This window comes from Ranitomeya variabilis, chromosome 1 (assembly GCF_051348905.1).
Source record: "Ranitomeya variabilis isolate aRanVar5 chromosome 1, aRanVar5.hap1, whole genome shotgun sequence".
NCBI classification, from domain to species: Eukaryota; Metazoa; Chordata; class Amphibia; order Anura; family Dendrobatidae; genus Ranitomeya; species Ranitomeya variabilis.
Genome location: NC_135232.1, coordinates 559,161,819 through 559,179,280, shown reverse-complemented (window position 1 = coordinate 559,179,280; position 17,462 = coordinate 559,161,819). Strand labels below are relative to the sequence as shown.

Genomic DNA, 17,462 nt, shown 5'->3' with positions numbered 1-17,462 from the left:
GAAGTAGGGCCCACCCCACATGGACGGAATAGTACGTCCAATGGCAGAAAGAGGTTAATACTTTGAATTCTGGCTCAAAAAGATTGTAAATTTGCCGAAACGGAATGGACAGTCGTAAAGGATGATGAGAAGGAAGTTGATCGGCTTTCTTCTTACTGCAGACCTCCCTGAACTGCTGGTACTGAGGTGGTAGTTTATCATAATTCTGAAGAGAAATCTTGGACACTTGAATTTGTTTGGAAGCAGACACATTAGTATGGCAATTGCTCTTACAGTACTCAGAGGGAAAGGTAATGGTCCTTGATGCCCAGTTGATAGATGGGTTATGGATTGAAAACCAGGGAATTCCTAGAATAACTGAAAATTTTGGAGATAAAATAAGATGAAAACTAACTCCTTCATGATGATTCGGTTCAATACAGATTTCCAGTTCAATTGTCTCGTGAGTAACAGGTCTAGATGATAAAGGTGATCCATCCACCGTTACAATATCAATGGGCATGGATTTAGTCCTACTTGCAGTGTTGTTATCAAGTGTAAATTCATGAAATTCCCTCCTGCTCCAGAATCTAACATGGCAGAGCATTGTATTTTTGGCTCCCAATTATGACAAAATGAGGTGATGGTGACTGCTCTTTGCCTTTATCCTGCATTACGGACGAGATGGTCTGTAGAACTGGATCTGGCTGTTCAAAGAGGTCAGTCTTGGCATTTGCGAAGGCTATTATCCTTCTATTAGGACAGTTAATTGCAAAATGTCCAGAGCCCCCACAATAGAGGCATACATTTTCTGTACCTCATTCTCTACTACAGAGAGAGGTTTTCGGATTGCGTCAATTTGCATGGGTTCAGTACACTTTCCATTTCCGGTTTTAAGGCTGATTGAGTAAAGGAGAAAGGAGTAGTTAGGGGTGTTTCCAAATTCTCACAGCCTTTCCTTTCTTCGTTTAGTGAGTCTCTGATCAATTCGGATGCACAATTGAATAAAGTTCTCTAAATTAGGGTTCTTGACCCTTGCAAGTTTATCTTTGATTAGCTCTGATAATCCTTGGCAAAATTGACTCCTCTGGGCAGCTAAATTCCATGTGGTGTCTGCCACCAAGGGGTGGAATTCAGGGGTATATTCAGCTACAGAGTGCTGACCCTGATGTAGGTTATGCAATTTGGTTTCAGCTGTAGCACAGTGATTTGGGTCATCAAACACTTGATCCATAGATATGAAGTAAACCAAGTCGATAAGGAGGTCAGAACTCTTTTCCACATAAGGTGAGGCCCATGCAGGAGCCTCATCAGTCAGGAGATTAATGATGAACAGTACTTTTTTCCTGTCATTGGTAAATGGAGAAAGCTGCATCTGAAAATAGATACGGCATTGATTTAGGAATCCACCGTAATGATAACGATCCCCACTGAACTTTGTGGGCAGCAGCATACCTGCATTTGATTCCTGGCTAGAGCTGCGCAAATCCAGAAGTTGCCTCAGCAACTCAATTTCTTTTTGCTGACCCAACACCTGAGTTTGCAATTCAGAAAATTTTTCTTGGTATGTGGCCCCAAAATTCTGAAGTTCAGCAACTTGTTGGCTCAGTTGGGCTGCAACAGACTCCATTTTGTGTGCAAAATTATTCTGTTATGGACTGACTTGAGTTGGAGTAGTGATACTGCAACCACTAGAGGCAGCACGTAGCGTAGTCTGGGTTAGACAGGGTCGGTACACAGGAGCAGCAATGTAATCTTAGCATGAAGGAGCAGGTAAAAGGAAGCTTGACTAGAGGTTGGTAGTTCAATAATTTTGTAAGGAAAGGAATGCAATGCCAAGTTTAAATAGGGTGTTAAATCAGGGAGGAGACAATCAGAAACAACACAGGTACTAGTATCTGGGTTAGCATGAAACTGTCCAGAAAAATCAATAGCTCAGAGGGAAGAGCTGCCGCCTGGTGCACAAGAGCTGCTGCCTTCGAGTCCTGACAGCCACCTTCTCTGCACATTGGTATGTACCGCCTGCCCCAGCTCAGTCTGATGGGAGGTCTGTGAGCATAACTACCAGGCACAGTGCCCCCCTGCACAGTATATGTACCGTCCACCCCAGCTCCATCTGATAGGAGGTCTGCGAGAAGAGCGAGTGTGACTGCAAGGTATAGCACCCCCTCACAGGGAAACATGCCACCAGGTACAGCACCTCCCAAGATCTGGGGGTGACGAGTAGAGGTCCCTTCTCACCTCCAGAAAAAGCTCCAGCAGGCTGAGATAATATGGCTGCCGTCGGCAGTGCTTCTTCAGGACACGGTATATGGAGGCCTCCAGTAGGAAGGAATCATTGATGGCGTCCAGTCCGATGCCGGCCTACAGGAGAAGTATGATCAGCATATTCATTGTGTAACATTATATTCCCTTCATCTCTATAACCACCTACCCTCCTGAACCAGCATGGCTGCCCACGACGGGTCACAGAGTTATCCATAATGTCATCAGCAACCAGGAAGAAAGCCTGGAGCTAAGAGAAGAGACGATGAGGATAAAGAGGTCCACGAATAGCAGGGCAGAAGCCACAGGGCAGGCACACCTACCAGCTCCACACACCAGCCCACCGCCAGTGCCCTCTGGATATTCTCGTCCATCTGCAGCTTGGGACCCACCAACTCCCGATACGAGGCCAGGACGGTCATCCCACGATTACACTTACCCCCAGCAGCGTTATACTCCAGTACCTGCACAATAAACCGCCATGTTAGACACAGAAGGACCGTGGCAAACAATCTCCGCGCAACAACGAATTATCAATCTCACCTGCCGCAAGCGCAACACCGCATCGCCAATCTCAGGGTGACCCCAATCCTCTGCAGTCAGATCCTGCACAATCTGATCAAAGAAGCTGCAGAACTCCTGCCGCTCATCAGACGCTAAAGTCCCAGCCATTGAGCTCAAAGTCCAGCCCTGTGGGGAAAGAGAAAGCTAGAGCAGGAGTGGACCACCCCGAGGCCAGATCAACTCAACCAGAAGAAACCGTCCGCCTAATAACTACATATATATGCAGTGGCACAGCCCCCATGAGGAAGCCCAAAACGTGAAATGTGCGTCAGGGTGACAAACGCTCACCATCTTATCTCCCCACATGGGTAAGCAGTATTTCTTGCACTTTATCTACCCTTAGGAACTTTGGATACTGCTCTATACACTGACATAATCCATTTACTCCTTCTGACTTAATCCTGGACAAATACTGTGAGAACACTGTTCTTATACTAGTATGCCACCTTGTGGCCTTTTTCACAGTACTCTCCATGATGTACATATTCTCTCACCAATAGGATTTGAGAGTTCTACATATACATAGATATATCTTTGCGTTATGTGTCAGATCCAAGCCCAGTGTTTTAGTGACATGGTGACCCTTATTTTAACTTATGGTGTCGCTGGTTTAGGTCTTCACCAACAACTTATCATATATTGTCTCTGGTTTATGTCTTTAACAGGAGTGAGAAATAAAGCCTTCAGATTTTATTACTGACATGACTTTCTCTTATTACATTCGAGGTTGGGGCACAGTGGTCACATTTTTTGTAGGATTTATGTATATGCAGTAGCAATGCAAAGTCTACACACCCCTGGTAAAAGCCAATGTCTTTGTCATGTAAAATAAGGCTACCAACAAGACTGATTTCAGAACCTCCCCTCCCCCCTTTAATGTTGCCCATAATCTGTACAAGTCCAGTGAAACCACAACAAATCTTTTTGGAGGGGTGAAATAAAAAACAACAAAACTACAAAAAAGTGGCTGCATAAGTCTAAGCACTCCTATAATTTTGGTTGGGTTCAGAATCAGCTGATCACATTGCCCCTCATGTTGCATAGTGGTCATTGCTTGGCCGCAGTCATTTACAGCCATTCTGATTAACCTCAGAGAAAGTGTTGCTGCTCTAGGAGGATTTTCCTGACATTTTAGGGTCTGTAAACAGCTGAGGATCTCACTGTGGAAAGTTGTTAAAAGAGTGAAAAAACATATCCCTGACATTAGATCGACAATGGACACTGAAGACGTCATCAAAAGGCCTAAATTTGGCACAACAGTGACATTAACAAGATCTGGATGTCCCTCAAAAATTGATGAAAAAACAAGAAAATTGTCCCTGAAGTCTGCAAGCGGCTGACAGCAACACTAAAGGAGCTGCAGGGAATTCTGGCCAGTCCTGGTTGCGTCCTGCATGTGACTGTCAGAGGAAAACTGCAATGCATAAGACATGTCCAGATATAGAAGAGCTCTCTTTTTTTTGCCTGAAATACAAAGGAAAGGTGTCACTTAACTTTAGGCCTTTTAGAGATCATTTCATCTTCAACTTGCTAAACTGTTCACAGTGACAGTAATTTTGAGTAGGGGTGCCCAAACTTATACATGCCACTGTAGACACAGTTCACAGTAAGTTCTACCTGTTTTCCAGTGTCACCCTCCACAAAGCTCTAAGCCATATCCATGACATCAGAGTTAATAAGTTTATTTTGTTATTCCTTTGCATTACATGTAATTGTATATATCGTATTGTGTTCCCATTTTGTATTTTAAAAAAAAAGCCACTGCCTATCTCTGATGCTGAGTCATCATTACTCATAGACAAGCAGTGACACAGGGTAGTCAGGAGGTCCGAGTTCAGATGCCAGGCAAAAGCATGGTCAGGTTGTGATAGAAATATATATATCATGTAGATCTCACTTGCATGTATACTCCTCTATAATCAAATATATACTTATATGCTCACAGCTAATATATACATTATAATCAATGGTTTAAAATGGCTGACACGAACTGATATAAGCCAGACAGATCATATGGGGTTTTCCATCCCAAAAAGCGGAAGTTGGGTCAGATGTCTGAAATAATGCCTAGAATATAGCTGAATCTTGCTGAAACGGCAGACCAACAGTGTCAGATGTCTCAACTCTGTCCTACATGCAGAGAGCTCAATTCTAGTTGCTTAATCAGCTTAATCAGCAGTCATATGAGCATTAATCACAATATTCCATATATGTTTAGATAACCAATGACAGAGGAGCTAGACAATATGGTAATTAACTAACCACCCCTGACAACCCCTAACCACTCCTTTCTATGTGAAAATATAAAACTATGTATGTACAATAAAGTACCAGTATTGATAGAATGTTGTTCTGTCACAGTTGTGTACAGTCCATTCTTGATGAGCGCTCAAAATACTCAGTCTAATTGGGAGCGGCCGCAGCACACACAGGGATAACATTTATCCAACCCAAATATTTCCATAACATTAATGGCCCCCAACAGCGAGGCACGGATGAAACGCACGGGATCCTTCTGACCGGAGATACGGAGGTTGTAGCCGTGGCCTTGGCACAGGGGCAGGAGACTGCGCAGCTCCATAAGTAAGGTAAGAAAATGTTATCTTACCTGAAAGTCCCCTGTGCCCGGTCCTTGTCTATGCCTCTTGCCGGTCAGGTGTGGTCACCAATTCCCAGGTAGTGTAAAAAATCTGTAGCCACGAATCCAAACCCTGGGAGGTGTCTGCTGTGTGCCGTGTATATGTTCTGTGTTTGAGTAAAATCCGGGAGAGGAAGGAAAAAGTGACTTTTGTTTCTGGTGGCTGGGTAACAGACCGCAGGAGGTCAAATCGCTCGATAAGTTATTGCAGGATTCCCGTGCATAGGAGAGACAGGAGGTCTCGGGACAGGCAGTTCCATGTTCCAGGCACGGGTAGTGATAACTTAGAGGGCTACTGCAGATTCCCGTAGTGCCGGCGATCCAGTTAGGACGTCCGGACCGGGGTGGTAGATTTCCCGCTTGTTGTGCTTCTCACTCACTCAGGCGGCCCGGGCGCAGGTGCGTCCAGTGCGATTGGCAGTAGTCTGTTCCCAGCGCAACCTGCATGTGTCACAGAATTTAAAAGGGCATCTCTCGGATTGTCTATCTGTTTCTGTCTGTCAAGTGTTGCTTCTTTAAGAAGCATGAAATAGTAAAAGAGTTTTTTTTTTTTTTTCCCTCTCTCTCTTGAACTTCCTCTTTTTCGGCTGCTGAAGGAGAGATATGCATTGTAAATCACACTGTCACATCTGTTTTTTTTCTGGCTGTTTTCTTTTGCAATCTGGCTATGGTGTAGCATATATTTGTGAAGAAGTGAAATTTAAATTGTATCCATCATTTTTGATGTGACATACACTCACCGGCCACTTTATTAGGTACACCATGCTAGTAACGGGTTGGACCCCCTTTTGCCTTCAGAACTGCCTCAATTCTTCGTGGCATAGATTCAACAAGGTGCTGGAAGCATTCCTCAGAGATTTTGGTCCATATTGACATGATGGCATCACACAGTTGCCGCAGATTTGTCGGCTGCACATCCCAAAGATGCTCCATACAAGGCAGGATGGATCCATGCTTTCATGTTGTTTACGCCAAATTCTGACCCTGCCATCCGAATGTCACAGCAGAAATCGAGACTCATCAGACCAAGCAACGTTTTTCCAATCTTCTACTGTCCAATTTCGATGAGCTTGTACAAATTGTAGCCTCAGTTTCCTGTTCTTAGCTGAAAGGAGTGGTACCCGGTGTGGTCTTCTGCTGCTGTAGCCCATCTGCCTCAAAGTTCGACGCACTGTGCGTTCAGAGATGCTCTTAGGCCTACCTTGGTTGTAACGGGTGGCGATTTGAGTCACTGTTGCCTTTCTATCAGCTCGAACCAGTCTGCCCATTCTCCTCTGACCTCTGGCATCAACAAGGCATTTCCGCCCACAGAACTGCCGCTCACTGGATTTTTTTTCTTTTTCGGACCATTCTCTGTAAACCCTAGAGATGGTTGTGCGTGAAAATCCCAGTAGATCAGCAGTTTCTGAAATACTCAGACCAGCCCTTCTGGCACCAACAACCATGCCACGTTCAAAGGCACTCAAATCACCTTTCTTCCCCATACTGATGCTCGGTTTGAACTGCAGGAGATTGTCTTGACCATGTCTACATGCCTAAATGCACTGAGTTGCCGCCATGTGATTGGCTGATTAGAAATTAAGTGTTAACAAGAAGTTGGACAGGTGTACCTAATAAAGTGGCCGGTGAGTGTACGTGTTTTCAGATACGTGATTTTAGTGACATTTGGTATTATTGCAATAGCATACGGAATAAAAAGAGGAAGTGTGTCTCTGACTGTATTTGAGCGCAGAGATTCTAAAAAAAAAAAAAAAAAAAGGAGAGGAGAAAAGCCGTTTTAATTTTTAATTATTTTTTTTTTTACTCTCTTAAAGGGTCTTTTTCTTTTTGCGGCATTTTAAAGTTTTTTTTCTTTCCTCTTGTATCAAAGTTTTGAGTTTTTGGTTGTGAACTAAGTTTTTGACGGTTTTTCTTATCGTTTTGGGTTTTTCTTAGAGTTTTATATACTCATTTTTAGAAGTTTTTTTTCTTTTAGCACTGTTTTTTTTCATTTTTGTGTGTTTTTCATTTTTTTGCTTTTGCCATGGGGAATAAAGTGGCCGAGCAACAGGAAAGTCTTTTTACTTCCTAATGAGAAAACAGCCCCTAGATAGTGGCAGAACACGAAGGTGTTGAGTATGTGAAGATTTTTGGAAGGTATAAAGTACGTGAAATTCATTAGAATGGCAGATTTCAAGCTGCGGAGTGGCATGACGTAGAAGGAAAAATAAGGGAAGTTAGCTGATGTTAGATTGCTGAATGCCAATACATGGTATGAAGTGGCAGCAGAGCTTACATCGTTTAGGTGGTACGGAAAGTTATGTGAGCAAACCAGGAAGTGATTTTTGTGGGTATGAGACGGGAGAATCTGCGCAGTAGGTAGTTATTTTTGCACAGTATGTGGCGCGCCCCGTCTCTCCCTACAGGGAGAAGGCATAATTGCTCCTCTCTATTATTCTTGTTGTTCTCCTCTATCCTACTTTTTTTTCTCTGTCACTCTTTTTCTCCTTATTCTTCTCTCCCGCTCTCCTTTTTCTCCACACTTTTCTCTCTCCACTCCTCTATTCTCCTCTCTATCTCTCTTTTCCTCCCTCTTCTCCTCACCCTCTCTCTCTCCTCCTCTCCACCTCCTTCTGCACACCCTGATTCTCCTCCTTCTTTTCCTTCTCCACACCCATCCCTCCTCCTCTCTCCACCTCCTTCTGCACACCCTGATTCTCCCCGTTTCTCTTTACCACACCTTTCTATCTCTCTCTCTTCCTTTGTCTCACTCATCAACCCCTCCCTCTTCTTCTTCCTCTTTTTTCCTCTTTGTTGCCGGCTGGGCCAACGCCCAATTCAAACAGTATGGTGCTTACAGCACAAGGTTTCCCTTCTATGCCCCTGGCACAGTCCAGCCATTGCCAGTTGTGGTATCAGGGAAAGAAAGTGAAAATCCCCCTACACACAATGCAGTGGGCAGCCCCCAGACGTATCAGGCAGCAGACAGCTCAGCCCTGGGTGCAGAGGGGGGAGGAATGATATCAGAACGAGCTCACTGACAGATCCTCCGTTACCTCATTTCACAGTCAACAATATTGTAACCCTTAAGGTTTTACATGAACTTTGATATCACCATGTATTGATAATGTACAACTTCAGCACCGGTCAGAGCTGCCTACATTCACACCAACATAGAACTATAAGCCTAATCCATCACAGCTTCAGCAAGGGGGGAGACATCCTCACATAAAAAGCAACTTCTAAGTCCAAAATCAGTCAGTGTATGACCCCAGTACAAGCTATCACAACTATTCCTCTGATGAAGATGAAGAGGGAACATCATACATGCTGTCCAGTACTAGAAAGGAAACCCACAGGCACCAAGAATGCAGGGGCAGATAGAGGCACCACCATTACACTATGTGCACTGTACTTCAAATCAGGTGACAATCTTCCAGACCCAGGGATGCATCCCATGCCATTTTACCGAAGAAAGTAGCAGAACCAGCGAACATATGCAGCCACCTGGAATGATCTCTGGGCCATAAATGGAAATAGAAGCAGGTGCTGCACTCTGGCCAATCATGAAGGAACAATTCAAATTTCCAGCAGAATTAGACGTACACGCTTGGGAGTCAGGGCCACAGCTAATATAACAGCTCAGAGAGTGGGCCAAAGGCAGGCTGGCCGGACAGGCCCTCAGCTTACATGACATGAGTCAGGAAAGGACAGAGTCTGTGAAGAGGTTTCATGGCAGAGTGATGGAGTAATGCAAGTATTCCAAGACTTGGGCCTCACCATTCATGACCAGATACACAGGCAAATGTTGGCACAGGCCTTTGTGCATGGACTGAGACAGCCAATCAGGAAACCACTGATAGTGGCTAGGCCTGAGAACAGGTCAATAGCAGTGGATTGACCCAGAAAAAATGTTTTATGTGCGCCTAGGAGACTGTTTATTGCCGATTGTCACCAAAATTGCCGCCATTATAGCACCACAAAGCGCAAAGAAGGAAAAGGGTGCCATGCTGCTGAGAACACCAGAAGGGAAGCCAGAGGTGAAGATGCTGCAAAGTGCCGATCAACACACCGGAAGAACCGCTGCAGACTCCATAGAGGAGACACCGACCTCAATAAGGTTGGCAAAGGGGAGAAGCTATGTTGGAGCAGGGGGAAGAAGTGATGGCATATGCAGCCACAGCCCCTGTAATGCCCCAAGACCTTGGGTTGGATGCAGCCGCCGGTCTCATGGCACCCCCGGGCCTCGCCACGAATGCACCTGCAGGCCCCATCTTACCACCGCAGCTTCAATTAGCAGGCCGGACCCCGCTGCCGCTACAGTATCCATCATGTTGTCCACAGTAGCCAAAGGGACCGAGTCCCAACCAGGAGTGCAGAGGACGGCCCCTCTCATGGTGACTACTAAACCTGGAAGCGCAATCACCCTACAAAGACAGAAGAAGTGTCAAGTGTTACATCTGTGGCAAGTTTGGCCATTACCAGAACCAGTGCAGGGCCCCCGAAGAGACTGGACCCATGCAATCCAAGAGTTGGTCCAGAGAAACAGGTCAAGGAGGAAGTGCAGAAAGCAGTGAAGTACCCCGTCCATAGGACAGAGGCAAGCAAGCCAGGTCCGCAAGACACTACGCTCCTGACATGTAAAACTTCATCTGCAAGACCACTACCTCAAATTACCCTTAAAATGGATGGCGTTGTCAGATCCAACGCGGTGCAGCCAGAAGTGTGATGACACCTGTGGAACTCGCTGATCCAACCTGCCTATCAGAATCCTCTGTGTCTCGCATGGGCATTGATGGTCAAGTCAGACATTCTCAGCTTACAAAGCCACTGGGCATGTGCACTCAGCCAGGACACTCTATCCTGTCCCAGTTTGTGGTGTAAAGGACCTTCCACTCAACCTGCTGGGAGCGAACCTACTGCAGAAGCTGAAGGCAACCACAGTGTTTCAGGAAGATGGGACAGTGACACTTTCTTCATCCCTGACCCAAGAAGAGTCATGCTGGGGGCCCTACAAGAACCTTAAACAACTAATGAGGCCTACCCAAGGAGGTACTGGACGTAGTACCAGAAAGTCTATGGTCTAAGGGACCCCAGGTCATGGGAAAACCTCAAGTTGCCCCAGTACAGGTGTCAATCAAGCCAGGTACCCCGTACCCTCATAAGGCCCTGAGTCAAGCTGCCTCTGACCAACTGAAGGTCTACCTGGAAATAGGAATCATTGTTCCTTGCACATCGTCTTGCAATACCCCGCTTTTCCCCGTCAAGAAAAAGACTGTAAAAGGAGAGCCAGCCAAGTTCAGAATGGTATATGACCTAAGAGCTGTGAATGACGCCACGGTGTTTGAAACTGCATTTATGCCGAATACGCACACTCTGCTCTCAAATGTGCCTGCCACAGCAAAAGTGTTCACAGTGAACAACCTGGCTAATGTTTTCTCCAGTGTTCCCCTTCATCTGGAAGACCAGTTCCTGTTTGCCTTAATGCACCAGGGGGGACACCACACATGGACAGTGATGCCACAGTGGGCCCAGAACAGCCCTCCACAGTTCACCAGAGCAATGTTCACAGTCCTCACCAACTGGGTCACAGAACATGCAGAAGTAACCCTGCTACAATACATGGACAATCTACTCCTTTGTGCAGTTGACTTTGACACGTGTAAAGCCCTTTCCTTGTATCTCCTACTCTACCTGGCGGAGCAGCACTGCAAGATCTCAAAGAACAAAGTCCAGTGGTGTCTGAAGCAAGTTACGTTCCAGAGACACTGTATTGCTCACCAGGCGAAACACCTGACAGATGACCGGAAGACCACAGTGGAGAAGATGGTCCCTCCAACAACTCCAAAGGTGCTACAGGCCTTCCTTGGTCTAGTTTCGTATTGCAGAGCCTGGATCCCTGATGCTTCCGTCCTAATGCAGCCTCTGTGTGAATACGTCAGCGTGACCCCGTTCCTCCAGACAGATGTGGCCTTCAGTTCGTTCAAGAAGTTAAAAAGCTCTGTAGTCTCAGCGCTAGCACTAGGCCTATCTGACTACGAGAAGCCATTCCGTCTCTACTTGATGAGAAGAGAAGGCCTTGCTACTGGAGTCCTGACACAGCTTCAGGGGGGAAAGCAGAGACTTTCGGACTACTTTTCAGCTTGCCTGGATCCAGTTGCAAGGGGAGCCTCTTCCTCCCGCATGAGAGCAGCAGTTGCAGCACACGCCCTCCTGGACAGGACTACTGACATCAGTGGAAAAACCATTGGAAATCCTGGCTCTGCATGACATCTCAGCAATCCTCAACCAAACCCAGCCAAAACATCTCTCCACCGCCAGGCATCTTCGCCTCCAGTGCTCTCTACTCCCGCCCGACAATGTCACCATCTCCAGATGCACAATCCTCAACCCGTCCACTCTACTCCCACTCCCAAGGGGGGATACAGATATGGACCTTCAGATAAAAAGTCTGATCAAAATCTGCATGATACCTTCTGCAGGGATCTGAATTTGCTCCGGACGGATGACCATGATTGCTTCAGCATCATGCAACAGGAAACAGCAGGACTACCCAAGGTGGCAGAAGAGCCACTGACCAACCCAGAGTTGATCCTCTATGTGGATGGCTCCAGATTTGCAGATGATGAAGGAAGATTCCACATGGGAGGTGCAGCGACCAGCAATCAAGAGATCCTGTGGTCCAGAAGTCTGCCGCCCAGTCTGTCAGCCCAGGAAGCAGAACTGATAGCGCTGATGAAGGCCTACCAGATGGCAGAAGACAAGACTGAGAAAATGTATACCGATTCAAGGTACTTGCATGGCATAGCACACGACTTCGGACCCATCTGGGCTGCAAGGGACTTCCTCACAGCAAGCGGAACAACCGTGAAGCATCATGGAGCTATTAAGGACCTGCTGAACACACTTCAACTTCCAAAAGTGCTGACAATACTAAAAGTCAAAGCGCATGGGAAACTGAACACAGTAGGGGCACGAGGCAACAACATGGCGGATATGGCAGCGAAAGAAACAGTCAAGGGAAGACAATATGGACAAGTGGAAGAGGTCGTAGAGCCGGACGGCTACTACAGGATGGCTGAAGACAGGAAACCTGACAAGATGACATCCTGGGATCTGCTCAAAAAGGCTGCAAGAGCAAGCCCCAAAGGACAAGAAGGAATGCTGGATGCAGAAGTGAGCAACACATGAAGAAGGAAGGGTATACTCAATGGACTACAAACCCTGTTTACCCCGAAGCATGTACCCTATGGTGGTCCAGTGGGCACATGGGCCCACACACAGATTAAAGACACAGATGAATGATCCGATTGGTGCTTACTGGTTCGCTCCAGAAATCTCCACCCTAACAGCCAAGTTCATAAACAGCTGTCTGACCTGTGGCAAATGCAACCCTGGAAGAATGAAGAAAGTTCCCACACATCAACTTGCTAGACCACTGTACCCCTTCCAGAGGATCCAGATAGACCACATCCAGATGCCGCCAAATGGAGGATTCGAATATGCCCTTGTGGCCGTGGACATGTTCTCAGGATGACAGCCAGAAGCTTTCCCAGTGAAGAACCAGTCAGCAAAGACTACTGCAAAGAAGCTACTCTCAGACGAGATATGCAGCTTTGGGGTCCCAGAAGTGATAGAGAGTGACCAGGGACCCGCATTCACAACAAATCTCACACTAGAGATCTAGTCAGCAGTAGGGTCAGACTTAGGCCTACACACTCCCAATCACACTACTTAATGTAAGGCATACTTCCAGAGGCCCGGCAAAGCTGTCACCGTGTGAAATTTTGTTTGGGTCTAGTCCCAGGTTAGGGGTATCCTTTCCCTCAGCAGCTGATTATGTAATATGATACTTTGTCTGCTTATGTAATTGAAATCACCGAGAAACTTGCTAACATCCATTCTCGAGTTTTTTCTTCATTGCCAGATCCAGATTCAGTGTCCGGTATGCACTCCTAGAAGCCAGGAGACTGGGTGTTGGTGAAAAAGTTTGTAAGGAGAACACCACTCGATCCCAGATTTGATGGTCCTGCTCAAGTGCTGCTGATGACACCAAACTCTGTGAAACTGGAGGGAAGACCCGCTTGGATCCACTCATCGCATGGCAGGAAAGCTCCCCTACCAGAAGATGACACCCAAACCAGAATGATGTTGTGGATGCCCTGCCTGACCGAACAGATGACCTACCTGATAAAGACTGCACATCGCTCACTACACCTGCTATTGACTAAGAGACTGATTGCAACGAACCCCCGTTAGGGACAGATCTCCTGACCGCCCATTTGCGAAAAGTCTGTACGGAGTGGGGCACAGGCGTTAGGCTTGTGTCAGTTCGCCGACAGCACAAAAGAGTTGCAGCGCTTTGGGACAGGAGGCTAGGATTAGGGCAAGTGATATCTAAGGGGGGCTTGTGATAGAACTATATATATCATGTAGATCTCACTTGCATGTATACTCCTCTATAATCAAATATATACTTATATGCTCACAGCTAATATATACATTATAATCAATGGTTTAAAATGGCTGACACGAACTGATATAAGCCAGACAGATCATATGGGGTTTTCCATCCCAAAAAGCGGAAGTTGGGTCAGATGTCTGAAATAATGCCTAGAATATAGCTGAATCTTGCTGAAACGGCAGACCAACAGTGTCAGATGTCTCAACTCTGTCCTACATGCAGAGAGCTCAATTCTAGTTGCTTAATCAGCTTAATCAGAAGTCATATGAGCATTAATCACAATATTCCATATATGTTTAGATAACCAATGACAGAGGAGCTAGACAATATGGTAATTAACTAACCACCCCTGACAACCCCTAACCACTCCTTTCTATGTGAAAATATAAAACTATGTATGTACAATAAAGTACCAGTATTGATGGAATGTTGTTCTGTCACAGTTGTGTACAGTCCATTCTTGATGAGCGCTCAAAATACTCAGTCTAATTGGGAGCGGCCGCAGCACACACAGGGATAAGATTTATCCAACCCAAATATTTCCATAACAAGGTAACGATCCAGCATAATAGTCCAGGGTCAAATGCCAGGAGGGTAAGTCAAGGGAGCAAGACAAACGAATAGTCAGAGACCAAGTCCGGGGTCAAGTACCTGAAGTCAGAGCATGTAAAGAGTAGAAGGGATCATCCAGAAAAATAAATAGTCATGACAAATCCAACGTTCAGAAACAAGATCAAAAAGTCAGACAAAGGGAAGTACACACCAAACTAAGCCAAGCTACAGCTGACTCTAGACTGCACACAGCTAGCCAGCTAAATAGCTATCAAATCACCAAGGACAGGAGGTACATGGGGAAATGCCAGCATGCTAGGCAAGACTGAGCAGCAGGGCTGTCAATCAAAATGCTGACAGCCCAGAGCGCCTTAGAATCAGATTGGATAACTGGAATGACAACACTGACAGTCCAGATCCCATAGGGCAGCTGAGCTGTCACTCAAAGCGTCCCTAGACCACAGAAAAAAGATAGGGTCATGGTTTATCTGTGAGTAGCTGGCCACAGATTTTCCGGCATGGAGCACCAGAACGTTGATGTTATGGATGTGTTTTATTAGAGATTGGTTTTGCTCATCAGTTTAAGTGCACTAATTTCACCTGGAAAGTGTTCAGCTTCATAAATCAAGGTCTCCATTAAGCGACAGTAAGTAGAGGAAGGCAGACTGGAACTTATGTCTACACCAGACTGGTAATCAGGTAAAGCAATCATTCCATTACTCTTATTAGTGTCTCAGAGGCCTCAATTGAGCCATTGTTTCATGAGACTGAACGCTGAATCTTGCTGTATGTTAATTTGCGAATGCCTGCTGATTACGTACACACACTATATATACACACCACACTGTACACACACCTATATACAATATATAATGGTAGAGGACAGCCGGGCTCTGCTGTACACTCACTATATTCACACACCTCCTGTATACACCATATATATATAGCTGATGGTAGAGGACAGCCGGGCTCTGCTGTACACTCACTATATACACACACACCTCCTGTATACACCATATATATAGCAGATGGTAGAGGACAGCTGGGCTCTGCTGTACACTCACTATATACACACACACACACACACACACACACACACACACAACTCCTGTATACACCATATATATAGCAGATGGTAGAGGACAGCTGGGCTCTGCTGTACACTCGCTATATACACACACACCTCCTGTATACACTATATATATAGGTGATGGTAGAGGACAGCCGGGCTCTGCTGTACACTCACTATATACACACACCCACACCTCCAGTATACACCATATATATAGCTGATGGTAGAGGACAGCCGGGCTCTGCTGTACACTCACTATATACACACACACCTCCTGTATACACCATATATATAGCAGATGGTAGAGGACAGCTGGGCTCTGCTGTACACTCACTATATACACACACACAACTCCTGTATACACCATATATATAGCAGATGGTAGAGGACAGCTGGGCTCTGCTGTACACTCGCTATATACACACACACTTCCTGTATACACCATATATATAGGTGATGGTAGAGGACAGCCGGGCTCTGCTGTACACTCACTATATACACACACCCACACCTCCAGTATACACCATATACACTCACCGGCCACTTTATTAGGTACACCATGCTAGTAACGGGTTGGACCCCCTTTTGCCTTCAGAACTGCCTCAATTCTTCGTGGCATAGATTCAACAAGGTGCTGGAAGCATTCCTCAGAGATTTTGGTCCATATTGACATGATGGCATCACACAGTTGCCGCAGATTTGTCGGCTGCACATCCCAAAGATGCTCCATACAAGGCAGGATGGATCCATGCTTTCATGTTGTTTACGCCAAATTCTGACCCTACCATCCGAATGTCGCAGCAGAAATCGAGACTCATCAGACCAAGCAACGTTTTTCCAATCTTCTACTGTCCAATTTCGATGAGCTTGTACAAATTGTAGCCTCAGTTTCCTGTTCTTAGCTGAAAGGAGTGGTACCCGGTGTGGTCTTCTGCTGCTGTAGCCCATCTGCCTCAAAGTTCGACGCACTGTGCGTTCAGAGATGCTCTTAGGCCTACCTTGGTTGTAACGGGTGGCGATTTGAGTCACTGTTGCCTTTCTATCAGCTCGAACCAGTCTGCCCATTCTCCTCTGACCTCTGGCATCAACAAGGCATTTCCGCCCACAGAACTGCCGCTCACTGGATTTTTTTTCTTTTTCGGACCATTCTCTGTAAACCCTAGAGATGGTTGTGCGTGAAAATCCCAGTAGATCAGCAGTTTCTGAAATACTCAGACCAGCCCTTCTGGCACCAACAACCATGCCACGTTCAAAGGCACTCAAATCACCTTTCTTCCCCATACTGATGCTCGGTTTGAACTGCAGGAGATTGTCTTGACCATGTCTACATGCCTAAATGCACTGAGTTGCCGCCATGTGATTGGCTGATTAGAAATTAAGTGTTAACAAGAAGTTGGACAGGTGTACCTAATAAAGTGGCCAGTGAGTGTATATAGCTGATGGTAGAGGACAGCCGGGCTTTGCTGTACACTCACTATATACACACACACTTCCTGTATACACCATATATATAGCTGATGGTAGAGGACAGCCGGGCTCTGCTGTACACACACACACCTCCTGTATACACCATATATATAGCAGATGGTAGAGGACAGCCGGGCTCTGCTGCACACTCACTATATATACACACACCTCCTGTATACACCATATATATAGCTGATGGTAGAGGACAGCCGGGCTCTGCTGCACACTCACTATATATACACACCTCCTGTATACACCATATATATAGCAGATGGTAGAGGACAGCCGGGCTCTGCTGTACACTCACTATATACACACACCTCCTGTATACACCATATATATAGCTGATGGTAGAGGACAGCCGGGCTCTGCTGTACACTCACTATATACACACACACCTCCTGTATACACCACATATATATAGCAGATGGTAGCGGACAGCCGGGCTCTGCTGTACAATCACTATATATATATATATATAT

At 46.0% G+C, this 17,462-nt stretch overlaps 1 protein-coding gene across 4 annotated transcripts in view; it reads right to left on the bottom strand.

The window, feature by feature from the left end:
• The window catches only part of LOC143767882 (farnesyl pyrophosphate synthase-like), a 52,819-nt gene that overhangs the window by 11,338 nt on the left and 24,019 nt on the right, over window positions 1-17,462 (bottom strand). For all 4 annotated transcript variants that reach the window (XM_077256413.1, XM_077256405.1, XM_077256419.1 and 1 more), the window contains exons 2-5: window positions 2,788-2,934; window positions 2,568-2,708; window positions 2,414-2,494; window positions 2,221-2,343 (exon numbers count right to left, since the gene is read on the bottom strand). In XM_077256413.1, the coding sequence (XP_077112528.1) occupies window positions 2,221-2,343; window positions 2,414-2,494; window positions 2,568-2,708; window positions 2,788-2,916 (474 nt within the window). In that variant the 5' untranslated portion in view covers window positions 2,917-2,934. The remainder of the gene's footprint in view (window positions 1-2,220; window positions 2,344-2,413; window positions 2,495-2,567; window positions 2,709-2,787; window positions 2,935-17,462) is intronic.